The 22634-nt window shown below is 26.9% G+C and overlaps 4 protein-coding genes across 8 annotated transcripts; 2 read left to right on the top strand and 2 right to left on the bottom strand.

Moving 5' to 3' along the window:
* Positions 1–3: 3 nt before the first annotated feature.
* LOC122636133 (ER degradation-enhancing alpha-mannosidase-like protein 3) lies at positions 4–7796 on the top strand. Of its 2 annotated transcripts, XM_043827078.1 has the most exons (18): positions 4–924; positions 986–1031; positions 1106–1206; positions 1356–1395; positions 1469–1581; positions 1681–1834; positions 1927–2055; positions 2122–2293; positions 2366–2523; positions 2583–2687; positions 2792–3136; positions 3226–3387; positions 3455–3553; positions 3619–3936; positions 4012–4225; positions 4313–4425; positions 4618–5986; positions 6077–7796. In XM_043827078.1, the coding sequence occupies exons 1-18, from the start codon at positions 803–805 to the stop codon at positions 6292–6294; spliced, it is 3978 nt and encodes a 1325-aa protein (XP_043683013.1). In that variant the 5' UTR covers positions 4–802; the 3' UTR covers positions 6295–7796. The 2 variants fall into 2 exon arrangements, with proteins under 2 accessions (XP_043683013.1, XP_043683011.1); XM_043827076.1 differs by having other exon boundaries at positions 4618–7796.
* A 4500-nt stretch (positions 7797–12296) lies between these two features.
* Positions 12297–18157, top strand: LOC122635982 (GATOR complex protein WDR59). 3 transcript variants are annotated; one of them, XM_043826744.1, is made up of 19 exons: positions 12304–12693; positions 12786–12835; positions 12949–13084; positions 13164–13377; positions 13455–13588; positions 13653–13802; positions 14034–14193; positions 14268–14347; positions 14422–14488; positions 14560–14768; positions 14834–15097; positions 15173–15323; positions 15391–15584; positions 15666–15802; positions 15947–16159; positions 16234–16360; positions 17270–17430; positions 17507–17763; positions 17835–18157. In XM_043826744.1, exons 1-19 carry the CDS (start codon positions 12640–12642, stop codon positions 17972–17974), a joined length of 2898 nt encoding a protein of 965 aa, XP_043682679.1. In that variant the 5' UTR covers positions 12304–12639; the 3' UTR covers positions 17975–18157. The 3 variants fall into 3 exon arrangements, with proteins under 3 accessions (XP_043682681.1, XP_043682679.1, XP_043682680.1); XM_043826745.1 differs by having other exon boundaries at positions 12310–12693; positions 17510–17763; XM_043826746.1 differs by lacking the exons at positions 17507–17763; positions 17835–18157 and adding an exon at positions 16839–16876 and having other exon boundaries at positions 12297–12693; positions 17270–17411.
* On the bottom strand, positions 18149–18876 carry LOC122635984. The gene is made up of 3 exons (XM_043826749.1): positions 18572–18876; positions 18370–18526; positions 18149–18291 (listed from the first exon to the last, which is right to left on the bottom strand). The coding sequence occupies exons 1-3, from the start codon at positions 18623–18625 to the stop codon at positions 18209–18211; spliced, it is 294 nt and encodes a 97-aa protein (XP_043682684.1). The 5' UTR covers positions 18626–18876; the 3' UTR covers positions 18149–18208.
* Positions 18877–18985: 109 nt separating this feature from the next.
* Positions 18986–22572, bottom strand: LOC122635983 (adenosylhomocysteinase). Of its 2 annotated transcripts, XM_043826748.1 has the most exons (7): positions 22299–22569; positions 21696–21731; positions 21418–21608; positions 20805–21146; positions 19763–19978; positions 19444–19670; positions 18986–19346 (listed from the first exon to the last, which is right to left on the bottom strand). In XM_043826748.1, exons 3-7 carry the CDS (start codon positions 21550–21552, stop codon positions 19049–19051), a joined length of 1218 nt encoding a protein of 405 aa, XP_043682683.1. In that variant the 5' UTR covers positions 21553–21608; positions 21696–21731; positions 22299–22569; the 3' UTR covers positions 18986–19048. The 2 variants fall into 2 exon arrangements, with proteins under 2 accessions (XP_043682683.1, XP_043682682.1); XM_043826747.1 differs by lacking the exon at positions 21696–21731 and having other exon boundaries at positions 22299–22572.
* Positions 22573–22634: the final 62 nt, after the last annotated feature.

Below are 22634 nucleotides of genomic sequence, written 5' to 3'. Positions count from 1 at the left end.
TTATTAAGTGTGAAAATTCAAAAGACAACATCAAAGACCGCCATGAATTTTTGTCCGAATCACGTGATTGTTTCTATTGTAGGAGTTAACTCTCGTTATGAGAGGTTAGTTCATCAAGAAAAACGTTGATCTTAATAAACATAATGCAAATAAAGAAAGATCGATGCGCGAAATATCTTATTTTTTTTATATTAAATAAGGTTGCTGTCGTAATGACAGAATAATAAACCATTTAATGAACCCTTAAAAACATGACATGTCGAAACATATGGGTGGTACGAACAGTGCTGCAAAGTGGAAGACTTTGAACAAACTAACGGAGGCCACATCATCTGGCCTTGATAAAAATGCGTGATCAACTGTCATTAGCACTTTTTTATCTTTCTTATTATTCTGCTTGTGATATAGGTTCCTTAATCAGATTTTGATGAATTTTCAAATTTTTCGGGATATAACCAAAAACCTTTATGATCTACGTGTGCAAAAGTTGATCATCAGTGCTTCCTCTCCTTTTTCTTTACTTGTTTCATATATTAATACAAATATGTTACATTATCTTCCATTAGTGACATCTTTAAATTCACTGAACAATGGCTTGTGTGTATAAAAATTATACAACAAAGAACCATTAAAAAAATCCTGAGCAAAGATTCGTATAGTAATATTTTGTTGAAATTGTGTTAATAATAATAAAATTTTGTTGGATGAAGTGAATCGATTAAAATACTATTGAAAAATGTTATGCTTAACCATAGATATGACATCTTGACAAATAAAAAGGAACATATTTTTTTTATGAAGAATGGCTCGTGATTCTCTTTTATTTGGATTGCTGATGTTCGGATGTAGCATAAATGCAGTAATGGCTACATCCGATGATGATCAACTAGATTATATGAGTAAAGAAGAACGTGAAGCATTGAAGTATGTATAATAAACCTTCAACTATTATTTATTATTTTTAATACCTTTATATTATTTTTAGGGATGAAGCAAGGGATATGTTTTATCATGCTTATAATGCGTATATGGTAAATAATGTTATATTTAATTATAATCTTCTAATAATTAGATGACATTGAATCATTTTTTGGAAAAATTATAGGAAAATGCCTATCCTGCAGATGAATTGATGCCATTAAGCTGTAAGGGGCGATATAGAGGATCAGAGCCAAATAGGGGTGATATTGATTCTACATTAGGAAAGTAAGAATGTATATTTCAATATATATTATATTTTACATTTTTTAGATAAAAGAATATTACTTTTTATTTATAGTAAAAAATGGTAACATACAATAGTTCTTTTTTAATAAATTTTTTGGTTTATTAACTTTTTTTATATATGCTTGCAGTTTTTCCCTTACATTAGTGGATACCTTAGATACACTTGTGGTAAGAATCACTATTAATATAAGAATAATATAAAAATATTGAATACGCTCACATTAAGGTACTAATGTTATAGGTGTTAGGTGATTTGGAAGAATTTGAAAATGCAGTAAAGCTTGTTGCTAGAGATGTCAACTTCGATACAGATGTAATAGTGTCTCTATTTGAAACTAATATCAGAATGCTTGGGTAATTAAGCTTAAATTAAGTTTTAAATCAGGTTTATTTGACCTACTCGCATATAGTTAATATTATTTTAATAACAATATTTTAATGTATTCATAATAGAGGTCTTTTAAGTGGTCACATATTAGCTGAATATTTGCAACAAAGAGCTGACATAATGCCATGGTATAGAGGCCAATTATTAGATCTAGCTAAAGATTTAGGATACAGATTCTTACCTGCATTCAATACATCTACTGGAATACCTTATGGCAGAGTAATATACCTTTCTATTTGATTAGTTAATGTTGCTCTATAAAAGTTATTTCTATATGTGAACGTATAACAATATATAATCTTTTTATTTAGATTAATTTAAAATATGGTATGAAGGGAGTTCCCACGGAAGTATCAAGAGAGACATGTACTGCTTGTGCAGGTAGCATGATATTAGAAATGGCTGCCTTATCAAGATTAACTGGAGAATCAATTTTTGAGGTATAATTTTTCTGACATTATTAAAATAGCTCATAGTAATTAATTTTCTATATATATTTTATACAGGAAAAAGCACAAAAAGCAATGGACGTATTATGGAAAATGCGTCATAGAGGAACTGATTTAATGGGTTCGGTATTGAATGTAAATTCGGGTGACTGGGTACGTAGAGATTCTGGTGTAGGAGCAGGTATAGACTCCTACTATGAGTACTGTCTAAAGGCTTATATTTTATTAGGTATAAACTTTATATCCTTTTACCAATATTTTTATTGATATCAGCCATAAGTAAGAATTTACTATTATATAGGGGATGAAAAATACTTGGGACGTTTTAATAAACACTATCAAGCTATCATGAAATACGTGAGTCAAGGTCCAATGTTATTAGATGTACATATGCATAGACCAAATACAAATTCAAAAAATTTCATGGATGCTTTATTAGCTTTTTGGCCTGGTTTACAAGTACGTATAGAATCTTTATCAATTTTATATCACAATCTATTTCACATTGCTTTTTGCAGGTGTTAAAAGGAGACATTAAGCCTGCAGTGGAAACACACGAGATGCTTTATCAAGTCATGCAAAGACATAACTTTATACCAGAAGCTTTTACTACTGATTTTCAGGTACATAATACGATAATAAATATATCTGATTTATGACATATGTCTGTATAATTATTATATTTACAACATTGTAATGCGATTTATTTTCCACCCAATTCAATTAGGTACATTGGGGACATCATCCATTGAGACCAGAATTTTTAGAATCAACATATTTTCTATACCGTGCAACAGGCGATCATTACTATTTGGGAGTTGGACGTAAAGTACTCAAGAGTCTCCAAACATACGCTAGAGTATCGTGTGGTTATGCTGCTGTATCGGATGTTAGGACTAATAAACATGCCGATACTATGGATAGTTTCGTGTTATCCGAAACATTGAAATACCTATATCTGTTATTTGTGGAACCATCTGATTTAGTTTTAGATCTGGATGAATTTATTTTTACAACTGAAGGTCATTTACTACCACTGACATTAGCTTCAATAAGAACAAATGTTTCTTTTGTAAGTTTTTAACAAAACTTATAAATATGATCAGTAAATATTTTCCATTAATTCAATGTAGATTACTTGCATTTTTAAAATATCATTAGGACTTTGAACGAGATTCTGTTCAAGTAGATGAATTTGATCGGACATGTCCCAATAGTTTACATTTATTCCCAGCATCAGTTAGACAACCATTAAGAAACATGGTGGAAGATGTTTGTCCAAGACGTCCTATAAAAAGAAGATTAAGTGCATCCCAATTTCAAGTAAATTTATACTGTTTTTATATTGTATTATTATTTCAAAATAAATAAATTTAAATTTTTATTTCAGGCTAATAATTTGGAACATTTGAAAATGTTGAGTGAAATGGGTATAACAACTTTAACATTAGCAGATGGAAGAGTACAGCTATTGCACACGTTTTCTAATGTAATTTCTGTTTTATATAAGTTAAAATGATATTCATTTTGTAATAAAAATATTACTTTTTCAAGGCAAAAACTCCACAAGATTCTGAAGAAGGATTATTATTTATGCAAGAAATGGTTGAGCTTAGTATAACTCAGTCGCAACAAACGGAAACTAAGCCACAAGCAGTTACATTTATAAAACCTAAAACTTATCCGCCACAAAAAGTTACACTTTTAGCTGGACCAGCACATTTTGGTCCTGAATTACATAGTTTTAATAAAGTTACTGGGAAAGTTGTGTTCACATATCCTCTTGCAGCTTGTACAGATCTTCTTAATACAGACAAATTGGTAAATAAAATAGTGATCATGAATCGTGGCGATTGTATGTTCATGGAAAAGGTAAGATTTTTATAATTGTCTGAGTAATAAAAAAATAAGTATCAATTTATATATGTATTAAATAAATTTACACAGGCTCGAAGAATTCAAAAAGCTGGTGCTATAGCAGGAATAGTATTAGACAATGTAGCTGGTACTAGTGCAGCAACATCTCCAATATTCGCTATGTCTGGTGATGAGAAAGAAGTAGATGATGTGACAATACCTGTTGTGTTCCTTTTTAATGTGGAAGCTGTTGAATTGATTAAATCTATTAGTGCAAGTGGAGGTGAACTTACCGTTACCATTGGTAAGAACGTTTATTTAAAAGAATATAAATATTAAAACATTATATATACACATATATATAATTATAAATATTTATTCAAATCGGTAGGAAACTTTTTTTCAAAGGATGAAGTTCAGCTAAAAGCACCTACTGACTTATCAATGTTTGAGCAATTAAAAGGTTCTTTAAAATCTCTATTCACTCAGCAAATAACATCACAGGTTTGTCTAAATTTATTATATAATATAAATTTATATAATATAAATTATATATAATATAAATTACCGCCTCCACTGTCTGTGCCGCTAATTCATACACTGTCTAAATCCGCTATTGCATACAATTTCTTAGCATTATATTTGTTTTATATCATATAAATAAAATAAAAAGAAATTTTATTTTTATTTTAACAGAGTACTGTAAATAATGATTTACATGAAGATATAATTTCTAATACTGAGAATGAGCAACAGGACACTATTGAGTTTCATCATTTTTCTGCACAAATTATCAAAGATTCACTTGGAGGAGAGATAAGGATTACAGTTAAACCAAATGTACCACTTATTCACATAGTAAATTCAGAAACAACAACTTCGCTAGAGAAACAATGGCAACAATTAAAAGAAGTATTTTTAAATCAAATATACATTGGATCTGATCAAAGAACTGGATTATATATTAGGACTTTCTTATTGACAAGTTATTATAACTGGATAATGACAGAGCAAGGTGTGGATAAAAATGTATTCAATGCAGCAAGTTTGAAGCAAAAAGTTTTATGGTTTTTAAAAGAATTAACTGAAGTTGAACCAAATCCATCGATTGGTCAACTTATGGATTCTAATAAACAAAAAATATTAAAACAACATTTACTTACAAAAATGGATCTTACTGTCTTATATTTGAAAGAAATTTCAACAAAACTCAAAGAAATAAGATCCACAATGCCAGGTTTAACACCATTTATAAAGATCTCAAGATTTGATATACGACAAATTAATGAATACATTGTTTTACGACATTTACTAAAAGAAATATTTGATGGAGATGATAAAATCATTAAACAACATTTAGATCTTTTAGATCATGTTGGTAAAATTGTGAAAAATATATACCAAGAAATATTAATGGATGATTGGCAAAAAAATGTAGAAAAATTTGGTGGAAATAAAGATCCTGAATTTTTAAAACTGCAACGTGCGTATGTTGCATTAATACAAGAGGTAGATTTCACAAATGATAACAATGAAAGTAATCCTGAAATTAATACAAAAGATCTATTTAAATTGTTGGATGAAAATAAAGATTATGATAAAAAGTATGAAAGTTTTGAAAATTTTATATGGACAGAGATAGAGAAAGTTAACAAAAATACTGAACAAAATACTTTACAAGAGTATGAAGATGAATCTAATATTTCTAATTATATAGAGATTAAAAATAATGAAAATGAAATTATTACTACTGAATCAGACAAAATGTCGATACAATCTGATGTTTTAAAACAAAGCAAAAATGAGAGTATGAAAAATAAAATTGAAAATATAGAAGAAAAAGAATTAGTATCTTTAGACATAACACAACAAAACAATGTAGATACTATAGATAAGACAGCTCAAAATAAAGAAAGTTCGACAGAAACTTCATATAAAAAAACTTCATTTAATGATGGTAATCTTTTATTTCCTATTTCTAAAAGTACGATGAAGTCTTATGTCACAGAATCTGTATCACAAGATGAAATTCAAAAAATATTACAAGAAATTCAGGAAGGAATTGGTAATAAAATTAAAAATAGTAATAATAAAAATAAATTAACCAATAAACAAAACACCAAAAAAAAAAGTAACAATAATGTCATATCTACAGATCTATTAGAAGAATTTAAAAAACCTATATGGGCATCCGATGAAGAAAAATCGAAACTTTTTACAGAATTTCATCAAAAGGCAAGATTGTCTAATACAAAATATAACCTAAAAGAAGAAAGTGATTTAAAATATAAGGAAGATCATACTATCAATTTTAAAAGTAGGAAAAATGATAATAACAAATATAAGATAAAACATATCGATGATGAATTATAATAATGATTTTCCATATTTAGGCAAATTATAATTATTGTAACAGAGAAAATCAACTTCTACTCACAACAAAGCTTATTGATAATGCACCTAATATTTTTGCAAACAATTTAGGTGCAATGAGTTTCAAAGTTTTTATATTTACCAAATGTATTATATATAATTATATATAATTATATAATAAAAAAAACTCAGTGAACAAGTTATAATTCAGTGATACTCTGGATTTACAAAAACTTTCAAATTATAAAAAAACTGGTGCTTAGAATGAATGTATAATGTATTGTGAAATGAAAGCATGAGGAGAGGAAAAAGATATATTGTTGAGATGCATGTTTATACGCGTTTTATTAGAGAATATAGCGTATATACATAGGAAATTAGACTAATGTGATTGTGAGAAGGATATGAAGTAAAGGCTCTAACGGATGTACATTTTATACATTATATAATTAGAGCATAGTTTTCGTGCACTTTATAGTACATGAATATTGTATTTTCTATTACTCCTGAAAATATTAATGTTTGTTATTGCCCTAACATCAGTACTTTCTACTTTAAATATGTGCCATGTTTTCCAATACTAATTATGGATATGGAAATAAGAGAATATTTCGTAAATTGACAATCTAATGAATATTATAACTTTTTATATCTTTTCCATTTATTATATTTTCGCTAAAAATACTAAATTTAAAAGTCTAATTATTAAATATTATTATTTAATGTTAAAAACAAAGATTTAAGAATTCTAATAGTATCTTTCATTTGTATATTACAGTATTTGTGTTACCTATTATCATATTACATTGTGAGCCAGAAAAAATGATATTTGATGTTCAAACAAAACGTGATCACATGAATTTGCATAAATGCAATTAATTTTATATACATTAATATTAAAAGTAAAAGTATTACTTTCAAAATATGTTCTAAATTTGAAATCACTTATCAAAGTTATAAAAATTCAATTAATTGTATAATATATGGCAATGTAAAAATTATGATTTAATTGTAATAATTATGTGTTTTAAATGTACATAAGTGTGTATAGTAAATTGTATGTAGTATATAATATAATGAAACATACCATCTCAAGGTTAATTAAAGAATAGCTGATTATAAAAATATTCATAAAATGATAATATAGATTTGTTCGACTGCATTTATATAATTTCTTTATTGATAAAATTTATGTAAAACAATGCAGTATAAAAAGCACAGCTATGAATTTCTGGCAGTTTTATTTTTGTTTTATAAAAAATGCACAAAATTTTTGCATCAATTTTAATTTCATATAATTCATATGTGTATATTGAATATACACACACACACACACCATGGGTGAATTCCACAAAAAATGTAAATAATGAAAGTTTCACTTTAGTATCATATATTTGTGTTCTAATAGTAAAGTGACACAATGCATGTAAAATGCCAAGACATTTTTACACATATATTTTATTGTACATAAAGTAAATAGAACATTATATTGTATAATCTAACACTTTGTGTATGTTGATTACCTGTACTTAAATTTGTGTGTTCTTTTAAGTGAAATCATAAGAAAAACTATATGCATTGTGAAATTTCATATATTAAATGAATATGTAAATATAAATTGAATAAATTTAATGTTTTAAGACAGTACTAAAAACTGTCTGTATTTAGAAGTTAAACTTTTATAATTTTATTGAAATAAAAAATATTCATTTTGTAAAGAAATATATCAACTTCTAGTCACGTTTAATATAATACTATAAAATATAGTAATGAAAGAGATTTTTCTAATTGCTATATTCGTATTATCATTTGATATTTCGTACTTCAATAATACACAATTAAATATACCATATCCAAAAAATTAAAACTTAATAATTTTTATTTGATTTATTTATAGTACAATCTATAAATGAATATAATTATTAGCTAAATTTATTATAAATTGAATCTTAAGATCTGTAGTTTCATGATTAATCATTTATAAGAATATATTCATAATACACTTGGATTGTTTTGAGAAAACTAGAGATTTGTGATAGGGGGCTATAGCATCAACAAATGTTCAGATTTAAAAGTTTTTGTTTGAATTTTAAACGTGCTACATGTAGTTTACGTTAATATGATAATATTATTAAATAAAAGAGCAGATAGAGAAATAATGAGCACAAAGAAGACGAACATAAATACATGCAATATGTAAAATAGATATGCCGTATCAAATGAAAAATATCAGGAAACAATCATTTTGGTGGATAGAAGAGATAAAGAAGTTAAAAAATATATATATTACCAGTAGAAGGAAGATACAGAGATGTAAAAATTCAGAGCAAAGGGCTATTCTAATAAAACCATATAGAAAGTGAAGAAAAATTTTAGAGTGACATAAAGATTGACAAAAATAATTGTTGAGAAAAGGCATACAAGGAGATGGATCATAATTTTTGCAATCAGCCATATAAAATAATAAGATAGCTTGGAACACTACAGTATGATATTTAAAATATAGAAAAGGAAAATTCATTGAGATTGCAAATGAACTCCTTCCACAGAAAAAAGAACCATCTGGATAGAAGATAATAAGAATTTTGAGGAGATTGAACTGTGCACAGCAAATATAAAGACCTGCAAGATACGCAAAGTGATAAAGTGTGATGGTATCCCTGATGAAACTTTAAAAGCTATGATAGGAAAATACCCAAGAGTATTATATGTAATGTACAATATTTTTTTGGCATTGTAGAGTCTTTCTGAATACTTGGAAGAAACAACTTCTAGGTTTGATTCCTACAGATCCTTTGGAAGCATTTTTCTACAAATTCTTATGTATAGCTTTTGTACATTTCTGTGGAAAATTTATCCTTGGCAGATTAATGTCTCTAACCAAAAACAGTAGTGTACTTTCCTAAATACAATGTAATTATCAATGAATAAGATCATTAATGAATGCTTTAAGAATTGTTACAAATACAATAAAGCAAATCTACGAAAGCCTAACCAAAGAAATAACACGTGTTATATTTGTTATACTAGACAAAAAATTTTTTTGATTCAAATGAATGAAAGAATATTATAGATAATGTAAAAAATATGAATGAATTAACTACCCATATAATCAAAAGACCAGAGATTTATTTTAGTAATAGAAAATGCTTGATACGAACTAAAGAAGAAGAGAAAGATTTTTTAATCAAAATATGATTAGAAACATTCCACATAATTTTATTAAAGGATTAGACATATGGAATACAATGTTTGATGGATTCTTTGGAAATGCGACAGCAGCAACTACAATATGCTTTATGGACGATATAAAGGATTTTAGATAAAACTATAAAGGAATTAAAAAAGAAAATAAATGATAAGGCTATCATAATTTGAAGTATGTCAGAATTTATATTTACCCAGAGAGTAACCAATACCTTTATATATTTCATTCAGAAATACTATCATCATTGTTATACTTTCTTGATCTTTTTTTCTTGAGCAAGTAAAATACAGAAAAATTGATATAGTTTTAAGTAGTATTTAAATATTTATAAAAGATATATATCTTATTTGCATATTTTCAACAAACCTTTCAACAAAGTAAAAAGGAGATATTATTTTTATATCGTTCTGTTTATATATGTAATATATAAATGTATATACACATATATTCCACAATAAAAAAATAGTATACCCCAAAAATTCAATGTTTTCATTATTTGAATATAACAAATATACTCTTGATATTTATACATTTTTATTATAAAATACACTATTAAAACAAAAAAATTAAAAAAAAAATCCTTTTGTTTATATAAATAAAAAATATATAAAAAAACAAAATAACAAAATGATGGCACATATATAAGTGATTTAAGTACGCAAAATAATATAATAAAATATATAATATAATTTTTAATATTTTGTGTATCCTTTCTTGTTTGCTAAAATAGCCAACATACATTTCAGGATTGACTTAAATAGTTTTTAAATATATTTTGGTTGTATTTTTGTTTGTTTTTATTCAATGTGCATTTTTCAAATCTGCAAAATATTGAAATTGTGTTCTATTTTCATAAACATTTCTTGCAAGTTCTGCCTAATAATTTTTAATTATGTTAAGATTCTGTGATCTTATTGCTCGCTTTAGAACAACTATCTCTTTTGTTCAAAATATTATTGAGTATATTTTGCCTTATGCATGACTGCACTGTTTTATAGAAATATAATTCAACGAAATTGTCTTTCCAAATTTACTTAATTATTCATTTAGTAAATTTATGTAACTTGCTATTTATAGTTTTGTTTATAAATTTTAATTCAGTTGTTCTGAGTATTCAATTCTGATTCAAATCATTACCCCTTTGTCACCTGTGTTCTCTGTCCGCAAGTCATGAAAATAATGTGAAAAACCATCCGGCCCTTTTAAATTAAATCATTTCTCATGACTAAAAATGATTGACGCTATTTTTCTCCAATGTACATATGGTTTATGTGAATTTAAAATTTTAACCACCAGGCTTTTTCAATTTCATTCAAATTAAGTGAGGACATTCCTTTATTATTCGTTGCACAATACGAATATTTGTATGTACGTCAACCGCTTTGTCGATTTGTCATGCTGTTTCCGAAGAATTCGAAGTTTCTTTTAAAATCGTACGTTTTCCGCGATTGCTTATTTTCAATTAACCAAAACTTCTTTTTACCATATACTTTTAGATTTTTTAATAAATTATACACTACTTTCCTGCTTCGATGTATAACACGTGCAATTTTTGAAATGGGGTAGTTCTCTTTGTGTAGCACCAAAACCGTTTCTATTTGAACGTCGGATAAGAGTTTGTTACTACCCATGATGAAATAAAAATAATGATCAACAAAAAACGACAATAAACATACACAATATTAAACGTACAATAATACAGTACACGAAACGAAAGCCTGACGGTTTAATTTCATCCGCAAAAAAAGAATCTTGAGACTGTGTTATTATTTTGTCACGTTGGTAATCACTCTTGTTTACATTTTGATTCACTCTGAATCTTTAATATCCATTTAATTTTACCAATAGAAGCAATTTTGGAACTTTATCGAGATATAAATACGAGAAGATCAAGTTTCGTTACATTTAAGAAATAGCAATATTTAGGAGTACGCTATCTCTTTGTTGCGGTGTATTATATTATTATAATATTTTATATTAAAATTAAAGGAACTTGTTAAATGCTTTATAACATATCAGAAACCTTTTTTTTTCTTTTTTGCGAATCAGGAAATCAGAATAACACATCATACATTATTACATTTATTTATTTAAATATTATACACACACACACACATATTGTAAAGAGGGAGAGGGAGAGTTTGTATAAAATGTTAAAAAGTTATTAAATGTCTTAAAAATGTTTGCAGTTTTTACAAGTAACTAAATTTTAAGTACGTTAACAAATTGCTTTAATCAAATTCAAAAGAACGAATGCCGCTACAAAGTTGAATTCATAACATAGATGGAATAATTAAATAAAATGCATCAATATAAAAGATGGATTGTGTGTTCCGCAGTAAAAACATAAAATATACATTAGTCAATCACAATTTACTAAATAAGAAATAGAAAACGATTATCTAATATTTATTTCTTTATCTTTTAGAATTCGATATTTTTACCATGGAATACGCAATCATGTGAAAAAACATGTGGCGATTAGTGTAGCAACTGAAGATATATTTGGCGAAAAAAGTAAAAAAGTGCAATACTATTTTTTAATATTTACACAAATAACTTTTTTTAATAAGTTAAGTAATAGAGGAATAAGGACTAAAACAGACTTTCCCTAAACAGCTAGAAACAAACTGAATTGAAGAAAATTGTTTATAAAAAGAAATTGTATTCCACATATATTTTCTTGTGTACACTAACCATACACACACACACAATCACGCAAAGGAAAGCTCTCATAATCTCGTCAACCGATTGGTCACGATTAAACAGTGTACACTTACCAATCCGGTAGTACCAATGTTGAGAAATCAAAAACGAAACAGTCAAGGTTACCACCTAAATTACAGAATGAACTAAACTATTGTCCATGGAAGTGTCTTTCTAAATTATACTTACATATATAGGCCCTGATTTTTACTTTAATTACATTTATATTTTGAATCTTATGCAACAAGCAAATGATGAATTGAAACTTTTATTTTTTTTTATTTTTTTTTCCAATTTAATATTACTTTGATAATTTGAATATAACTAGATCCATAGAATAAGTTTCTTGCTACATACGTACAATTTGACGTATTTTAAATTTGTCTAACCTTATTACAGAATGTTAACAAGCATTTGTATTTATTTGTAAAATGTCAAAACGTTGGAGCAATGATTATGTGGTTACGGAGCACCGTGACTTACAGGTATACAGAACATCGCACAATTTATTTAAAAAAAAAAAAAAAAATACAATTAAATAATGAAACAAAGTTCTTATATCTGTTATTGATTTTAGGCTAATACTATGGCCATAGATGCAACTGGCAATTATGTTTTACTAGCTGGGTATGTGTGTGTATATATATATATATATATATATATATATACATATATATATATATTTATGAATTTATTAACTTATTATTATTAAATTATTATAAAATTTCTATGTTCTATAGTCGTAGGTATTTTGCCATAAAACAGTTAGATGAATGCAAGGAAACTTTACGAAAGTTTCAACGACAAAGTAAATATGAAGTAGGTTCTGCAGAATGGAATCCCACACCATTAAATTGTCATTTATGTGCAATATCAGTAAGAAGTTATATTTGATGGATTTACCATTACTAAATAATTGTATTTATTTTTTAAAAATAATATTTGTTCTTTTCAGAGTAATACTCGTATAGAAATATTAAGCCTTGCAGCAAATAGTGGATATGAGCTACAAACTATTTATGGTCTTAAAGCACATACCCGCGTAGTTAATGATATAAATTGGCATCCAAAAGAACCTGACATTATCGCTTCTTGTAGTATTGATACTTTTATACATATTTGGGACATAAGAGATCAACGAAGACCTTGTTTATCTTTATCAGCAGTTGGTAAAGCAAAATAAATAATATATGTTTTTAGAATGAAATATGTGAACTTTTGTATTTTATAAATATTTTTAATATAGCGGGATCTTCACAAGTACGTTGGAATGGTTTATCACCTTACACATTGGCTACTACTCATGATGGAGATATTAAAATATGGGATCAACGTAAAGGAAACAGTCCTGTTCAATATATAGCAGCTCATTTAACAAAGGTTGTTTTTAGTATTTCTACACAGTAGTTTCTTCTATAATTAATAAAATCTTATAATACTTTAGATACATGGTTTGGATTGGTGTCCATTTAGTCAAACTCAATTAGCAACATCTAGTCAAGATTGTACAGTTAAAATTTTTGATATTGGCAATCCAAAAAAAGCAGAGAATATCTTAACAACAAATTCTCCTGTATGGAGAGCGAGATATACAGTAAGTAAACTTGAATATATAATTTTACATTCACGTTTTACTTTTGCATTTTTTGATGAGATAATATTTCATTTTATCTTTGGATGTTAAATCTACAGCATTAAATGAGCAAATTAAATATGTAAAATATTTTATCTAAAAATAGAAAAGAGTCATAATATAAACATTTTATAATAATATATAAAATACATTTAATTTTATATTTAATATATTAAAATGTTGATTTTCTAGCCTTTTGGAGAAGGATTAGTAACGATTGTAGTACCACAGTTAAGACGAGGAGAAAATAGCCTTTTATTATGGAATACATCAAATCTTAGCACACCTATATATACTTTCGTAGGACATACTGATGTTGTCTTAGAGTTCCAATGGCGACATAAAAAATTAGGTATCACTTAGTATTTTAAATAATGTTAATAATTAAGGAAATCTTTCTCCCTCTTTCAATTAATCTGTACACAGAGAACACTGACTATGAATTAATTACATGGTCAAAGGATCAATGTTTAAGGATATTTAAAATTGATCCTTTTTTAAAAAAGGTAAGATAATTATAGAACATGCAGTAATGGAATATTCGTGAAGTGAACAAGAAATTTGTAGCATAATGTTTTAGTTATGTGGACATGACAGTGACGATAACGCGTCTGTTTTTTCCCAATATGGAAAAGATAATGCATTAAGTAAGTTTAAATTAATTATATATTTTCAGTTCTGTTAAGATATTACAAAGTTTATGTAAACAATATTATAGGTTCTTTGCAATCTATTCAACAACTTCAAATAAATGATGCGCAGAATAACCAGGAAACGAATTATATAGAAACAAAAGTTGATGATTCTACATCGAGTACAGAATTAAGTACATTTTCTGAAAATACAAAGGATATATCATCACCTACACAACCCAAGACATTACAACAAGAATTTTCTTTAATAAACATGAATATACCAAATATAGAGGTAACATAGTTTAAAATGAATATAATAGAACTTATTATTGTCTTTATAATTATTTAACTATTTAGGTAAATACTATGGACGCAAGTGAACGAAGCTGTACTGTTACAGCATGTAACACTAATTATAACGTAATACTTAAAGTAAATTTTCCTAGAAACTATCCATACAATGCACAACCTACATTCCAATTTTGTCCTGGAACAAGCATTGATAATGCAACAATGGCAAAGTTATTGAAAGTTTTAAAACAAACTGCTCAACAACGCGTCAGAAAAAATCGGTCCTGTTTAGAACCATGTCTTAGACAATTGATTATAACGTTGGAACAAGTAAATAACTTATGGTGTTATTTTATATTCTAATATTTTGACTATGTTATTTTATATGCTTGATGTTATTTATAGATATGCAAAAAAGATGAAAATGAGACCAATCATCTAGATTATTATATACAAGATAATGCAAATTTTTTAAATTCTTCTAATATGTGTACTAGTTATCAAGATGCATATATACCATTTCCTCGAACATCTGGTGCCAAATTTTGTTGTGTGGGTTTGTAGGCATGTTATAAACATTTAATAATATTCTGAGATCATTTATAATACTAATACATTTCCAGGTATACTTGTATGTTTTGGTCGTTCTTCATATCCAAGAAGATCTTCAATAAAACCTGAAAGCATAACACCTAGAGCACTATCCGCTTTAGGAAGTGGAATCAATAATGGAGAACATTTTATGAACATGTATCCAAATACTTATGTGCCATCTAATGATGGTATATCGATCAGTTCTTTCTATTTTCAAGATCGTGTAAGTTAATATTTTTCACTACATTTTATAGTATTATATATTATTTTTAAATTAATATAACAATAAAATTGATGTTAATAGAAAAACATAAGACGTAATTTACATGGTACAAATAGAATACATGATAGACCATGTTGTAAAAATTATCGTTCATTGGTTACAATTTACGAAGCTTCATCTCTATTTTTTGTTAGTAAAGAACTTGCAGAAAAATATATGTGAGTATAATAAAAACTGTAATATTTTATTAATTAAATGGTATTATTATAATATATAATAATAATCATTATGTCGTAATTATCATAATATTCTTTCATATATTACTTATCAATGATTTAGTTCAAATTTATTTTTTGTTGTAGTATTAATATTACAGACATTCCAGCTATGTGTCAGTATAATGCAAATGTTGCTGCTACATTGGAAAGAACTGACTTAGTACAAGCTTGGTGTTTAGCTGCACTTGTTATATCACAATCTTCTTCCAATATAGGACAAAACTTATTTCAAACATCAGATAATGATCTTGCTCCGTGGGCTTTACATCCATTTGGACAAAATTTAATTCATTCTTTGTAAGTATTATATTGTAACAAATGTATTTGTAATATTTACAAAAAAATATATTGTACTTATGTTTGCTCTTCAGAATTCAGCATTATGCTAATCAATCTGACATACAAATGGCTGGTATGTTGAGCTGTGCATTTAGTTATCGATCTGAAAATGTAGATGCTACACAAACACGAATAGTTAGCAAATCTGTTAATGTCAGTGTAAGTGACTTCACTGTCTATAAAAACAATAACATAGTATTACTTTAAGATAGTTTTCTAATGATTGTGTATACGTACAAGTGATACGGCAATCATATATTTGATGAAATAGTAATAATTACTTTACCTGTCAAGTTTTTTCTGACAAATCACAGTTGAAGGCAGAATTTCGAATTAAATCTGACACTTCTACGTCATTCTATAAATAAATTGTTGAATTACATGTTATATTTGCAATAATGTATAATGAAATTGTATGAATGCGAATCAAGATTTCCTTTTTTCCTTTATTGTATAATGACTAAGGATTCTAAGAACCAAATGTAATTATAAAAGATTTTTCTCCATTATGTACTAGTAATATATTACTAGCAGTTTATGGTTTAATATTTCATCCTTCTTTACTTTGATGTATATGTACAGATGTGCTCGCACTATGAGTAGTCTAAGAACTGATACAATATTATCTTTGTTATAGAGGCTTTCTGCGAACACTTCCAATAGTGGTGATTGAAGGTAAAGTATTTCTTTTAAATATTGTTTTAAATATATTGGTTCTTAGATTGCTTTATCATAAAGATACTGGTCCTTAACTCTTATTAATACTATTGAAGTAGAAGTGTCAAAAAAAAAAAACCTGAGTTTACTTCTTTTAACTGTTTACATAACATTTTAAATTCAAATATCAATCAATATTTTATATGCATATGCATTAATTTCATGTATACATAGCAAATATGTATTGAATGTATTAAGAATATAGATAGAGAATTGTATTCTTAATAAACAGCGATATATATAGTTAGTAATTATTGATTATTTTTTATTATAAAGTCTTTACATAACACAATTCGATATAAAATATTTTGCTACAACATAAGTAATATATTAATGAAAGATACGTTTTAGCCTGGCGGTTCTCCATATCATACAATTCATCTAGCAGATACAACATTAGAAGGATGTAATTTTCCAAATTTAAAACCACATAGGTCCAATTCATGGTCTGAATCTCTAGATGATTTAAAAATTGTGCAAGATACATTTGGAGATTCTGTTAAAAATATTAAGTAAGTATAAAGAATTTAATCTTTATAAGAATTGTTATAAAATTTAAAGTACAATAAATACTGTAATCTTTATAAGCAGAGTACTTGATGAAAAATATACAGCACTTTATAATGGATACAAAAAAGCGTATGCGGAGGTACTACATAGATGGCAATTGTTAGATGCAAGAGCACAAGTGCTGAAGCATGTAAGCATAATGCCAGTTGATATACATAAAGGTGTTGAATTCCAAAGTGAATGTCAAATCTGTGGTAAAGTTTGCAGAGGCCCTCAATGCTTAAACTGTAAACGATTAACATTTCAATGTGTAGTCTGTCATATTTCAGTTAGAGGTTTGTGTATGATTGCTATAATATGATAAAAAATTATTTTAATTATTTTATATTAATATAATAATTTTTAGGACCAAGCAACTTTTGCATTCTTTGTGGTCATGGTGGACATACTCAACATTTAGCAGCCTGGTTTATTAATGAAACAGTTTGCCCAGCAGGCTGTGGGTGTTGTTGTTTGCAAGAAAGTTCTATACTATTAAAAATGTAAATAACATGAAGAAACAAAATTGTATATACCAATGACAAACAATAGTTATTATGATAAAATAATATTTTTTAAGAAAAAAGAGAAATTTATTAACTACCTGTTACAAAGAGTTGTGCAAATTTATTAATATAAACATAATCTATTTGTAACCTTATTTCTTGAATTATATAATGACAGATTTAATAGATCATTAATATTTACTGTTTTCTTTATATTGTCATTATTTTTAATATCTCATTCCTCGTTAAAAAGATTTTCTTGATTCTTTTCAACGAAAGATGTATTAAGAAATAATTTTTCCAACTCTTGTAATTCGACTGAAAAAAAGAACTTAATAAATGTTTATATGTAATATTAACATTGTATAATACATCGTTAAAAAGGATATCTTATACTTTCATCGCGAATTGCTTTTTCTCGTGCAAGTTCTGCTTCTCTTATAGGTCGTAATCTTTCTTCTTCTTCGCGTAATGCACTTTCCAAAATATGATATTTTTTCTGATTTTTAAATCCACAAACCACTCCAACAATTAAAAATGTCCATCTAACAAACTAAAATTTATATAAAATTTGAATGAACAAAATTTTGTATATTACCTTTATTAGTGGATTTACTTCATACGGAAGATAAATAACTTTTTTTTTAACCATAATAGACAACGAAATAAATAATAAATATATTCAATTTATCAACGAAATAACTATTTTGTCCTTTGTATGTTGTGAATTAGGTTACAAATTATTTGTTTATTTTCTTGTTTAGATTTATGGTGTACATAAACTAATCCAATAGTATAAAAGAACTAATCCAATAATTTATAACGAGTGCGTGGTAATTTGTTAATATAATATTGATAGAATGAATTTAAAAACTAACTATTTGTTTTTATAGATAGTTATTTTATAACGTTATTTCTAAAGATTTAATTTATAAAGAAATAGAATACACATATATGTGTACGTATGTACGCGCGCGCGCGTGTATAAATGTGTCTATCTAAGAAAAATTGATAAGATATTAATATGTTGTTTTATTGTCTTTATCCAAATACATAGAGAATGTTTACAAAATGGCTAGTATCTGTAATGGTTGGGCTTATAAGGACCTTCTATAGGAACATCAAGGTATTTAGATTGTTCTGCTGTCAATTCGGTTAATTTTACACCAAGGTGATTGAGATGTAGTGCTGCAACTTCTTCATCTAATTTCTTTGGTAACATATGGACGCCTATGGTATAGGATCCAGATTTATTCCATAATTCAATCTGTGCTAATACTTGATTTGTAAAAGAATTACTCATGACAAAACTAGAATGTCCCGTGGCACATCCCAAATTAACCAAACGACCTTCTGCGAGTAGAATGATATGTCTAGAATATAAATATTTTTAATAATTTAGTATATTCATTATATGTTGTATTCCATTGCATTTTCCTTTTTATATTTAATATTCAACTGAATATTTACCTATTATTTTTTAAAGTATATCTGTCCACTTGAGGCTTAATATTAACTTTGTTAACTGCATTTTTTTCTAACCATGCAACATCTATTTCACAATCGAAATGTCCAATATTACAAACAATAGAATCATTTGGCATGTTTAAAAAGTGTTCACCTAAAATTATATCTTTACATCCTGTAGTAGTGACATAAATTTGACCTACTGTTGATGCTTCTGTCATTGTAGTTACCTGAAAAAAATAATGCAATTATTTATAATAAAATTTTGAAACTTTAAAAATGGAATTTTTGTGACAAATCAGTTAATATGTTTAACATTTACTTGATATCCTTCCATGGCTGCTTGTAATGCATTTATAGGATCTATTTCTGTAATAACAACGCGGCCACCTAATGCTCTAAGACTTTGTGCACATCCTTTACCAACATCTCCATATCCTGCTACCACACACACTTTTCCAGCGATCATAACATCAGTTGCTCTTTTAATACCATCAATCAAAGATTCTCTACATCCATATAAATTATCAAACTTGCTCTAAAACAAAAATGATTGTTGTTTTGAACAATTTATTATATTATTGTAAATTTTCAATATTAACCACTTGTGTTGGAAAGACGTATCACGCACGTCGAGATGTTTTTGTTTCAAAATTGTCAACGACATCTTGTACACTTCGATAGGCAATTGTTGTAGAAATAAAAATGACGTGCGCGAACATCGATTGAGATCATTGTCGAAATACAATTTCGGCGTGGAGTTATCGATATAGTACTTCATACAGATATCCGTAGTTTAAAATTCTTATAATTTGCTATACATTTTCTTGTACTACTATATAGGCAAATCAAATAATATATTTATTTTATATTAGTAATTTCAACCCATATTGTAAAATGGAGAGCGACAATGAACTCAGTGATATTATTTCGACAAATACAAAAAGAAAACAATTAATTAAAATAGATAGTGAAAATAGTAATAGCAATTGTGATCGTGATGAAACTATTTTTTCACTTCGGAACCGATGTAGAATAATATCTGATGATAAGGAAGAAAATAAAAACGAGGATTGTGAAATTAATCTTATATCTAAGAAATGGATATAAAAAAACACTGAAAATAAAAGCAGAATATAGCTTTGTGGTACTACATATACAAAACTGTTTTGAAATATACGATACTATACAAGATTATTAATAAAAACATTGGTATTCATATATGCATAAAGTTCTTTGTATAAAACTCTACAGAGTTTTCTCATTTCAAATGACACCTTATAAAGAGTTACAGTGCTGCATTTTGACATGCACATTTATGAAATAATTGCCAGTGCAAGTGATTAACTACAAGTACGACAAACCTTTGTAACAGAATCGTTAACATTTATTGCAGGCACCTTGAGGGTTCCCTCCTTCATCATACGATAAAGATTATGTACCCCAGTTGTCGTTTCCTCTGATATACCCCGACAATCTTTTAAATATTGTGGAAATTTAGTATGTACAAGATTTGTAAGATCACCACCATCGTCAAGGATTAGATTTAAAGGTTTGTTATCATCAAACATCAAGGTCTGTTCTATACACCATAAATACTCTTCGTCTGTTTCACCCTTCCATGCATAAACAGGTACTCCAATTTTTGCTATAGCAGCGGCTGCATGGTCTTGTGTACTAAAGATGTTACAAGATGACCATTGTACCTTAATTGCGATAAAAGATCTGTTTTAACATAATTTTTATTGAAATATATATCTTATGTATTATAATATTCTAAAGCTTGATTTGTTATAATATCGTGATTCTATCAAAGGGTCAAAGTTTATACCGTTGATATGATAAGAAGCTGCAGTAACACGCAAAAAAGATATTTGTAGCTTGTGAGTAAATTGTGCTAAGAATTGCAAGAATTAATATTTAGAATATAAATTATAATCTGTATATTCATTACTGTTAGTATTATTTGAAGCTTACCTTTGCTCCAAGCTCTATTAAAGTTTCAATAAGAACAGCAGTTTGCACAGTCATATGAAGACAACCAGCAATACGAGCTCCTTGCAGTACTTTAGATGGACCATATTTTTGTCTTATTGCTATAAGACCAGGCATTTCATTTTCTGCTAGAGTTATCTCTTTTCTACCCCATTCAGCCAAAGATATATCAGCTGCAATAACAAAGTAACAGAATATTCAATGAAAATGTTAATAGATCGCTTTAAAAAATGTTCTATAGATCATGAACCCTGCTTTACATTTACAAAGCAAAAATTTCCATTTCTTTTATATATTTGAAAGTGTAAAATAGTAATTGAATTACCTTATTTATTATGTATACATATACCTTATTTACAGCCTGATATATTATGATATACTAAATATACATTTATACAATAAATATTCTAATATAAATTTATAAAAAAAAAGAAAACATATTGTTTATACAAGAAATTATTTATACAAGAAATTAGAATTAAATTTAAAAAAATATACATTATATTACAACTTAATGTGTAATAGTTTACAACTTTACATACATTTTTTTTCTAATTCATAATCAATGCACTTTTCAATATTACATATATTAGAATAATTCAACATATAGTTATGGTGAAAAAACATATATATATATATATATATATATATATATATATATATATATAATGAGGGAAAAAAAGAATTTAATGAAACTTTGTACATATATATTCTAATTTAAATTATAAATAGAATGTAGATTCTTTTATGATAGTGTAATTTTTTAAATTTCTATGTAATAACTGCAGAATCGTTGTTTCATGATAAAAAGAGCACGTGTTTATAAAGATAGCAAATATTCGAATTTTTGTATTATTACTTACCAATTTTGTAAGCAGGCTTTGAAGACATGTTTTTTCAAAATCTGAAAACTCGACTAATCAACGAGACGAATAATTATGAACAATTAATACGATAATCAATTTATTAAAAATACGAAATATTAATAATAAATCGTAGTAAAATTAACTAAACTTGAGTCTATCGCACACCATTCCATACTGCCACACACGATCGAATAATTTCAGTTTTCCCCTTCTCTACTACCTTCGTGGAATTCGTTACCATACATTCAAGCCAATTATATTATACCAAACAAATGTAAAATAAAATGTTCGTAAATATTTACGAAAAAAAAATTCGTGTACGATTTAGTATTT

Source organism: Vespula pensylvanica, chromosome 20, assembly GCF_014466175.1.
Source record: "Vespula pensylvanica isolate Volc-1 chromosome 20, ASM1446617v1, whole genome shotgun sequence".
NCBI classification, from domain to species: Eukaryota; Metazoa; Arthropoda; class Insecta; order Hymenoptera; family Vespidae; genus Vespula; species Vespula pensylvanica.
The sequence above is the reverse complement of the archived record's forward strand: the minus strand, read 5'-3'. Positions and strand labels throughout refer to the sequence as shown.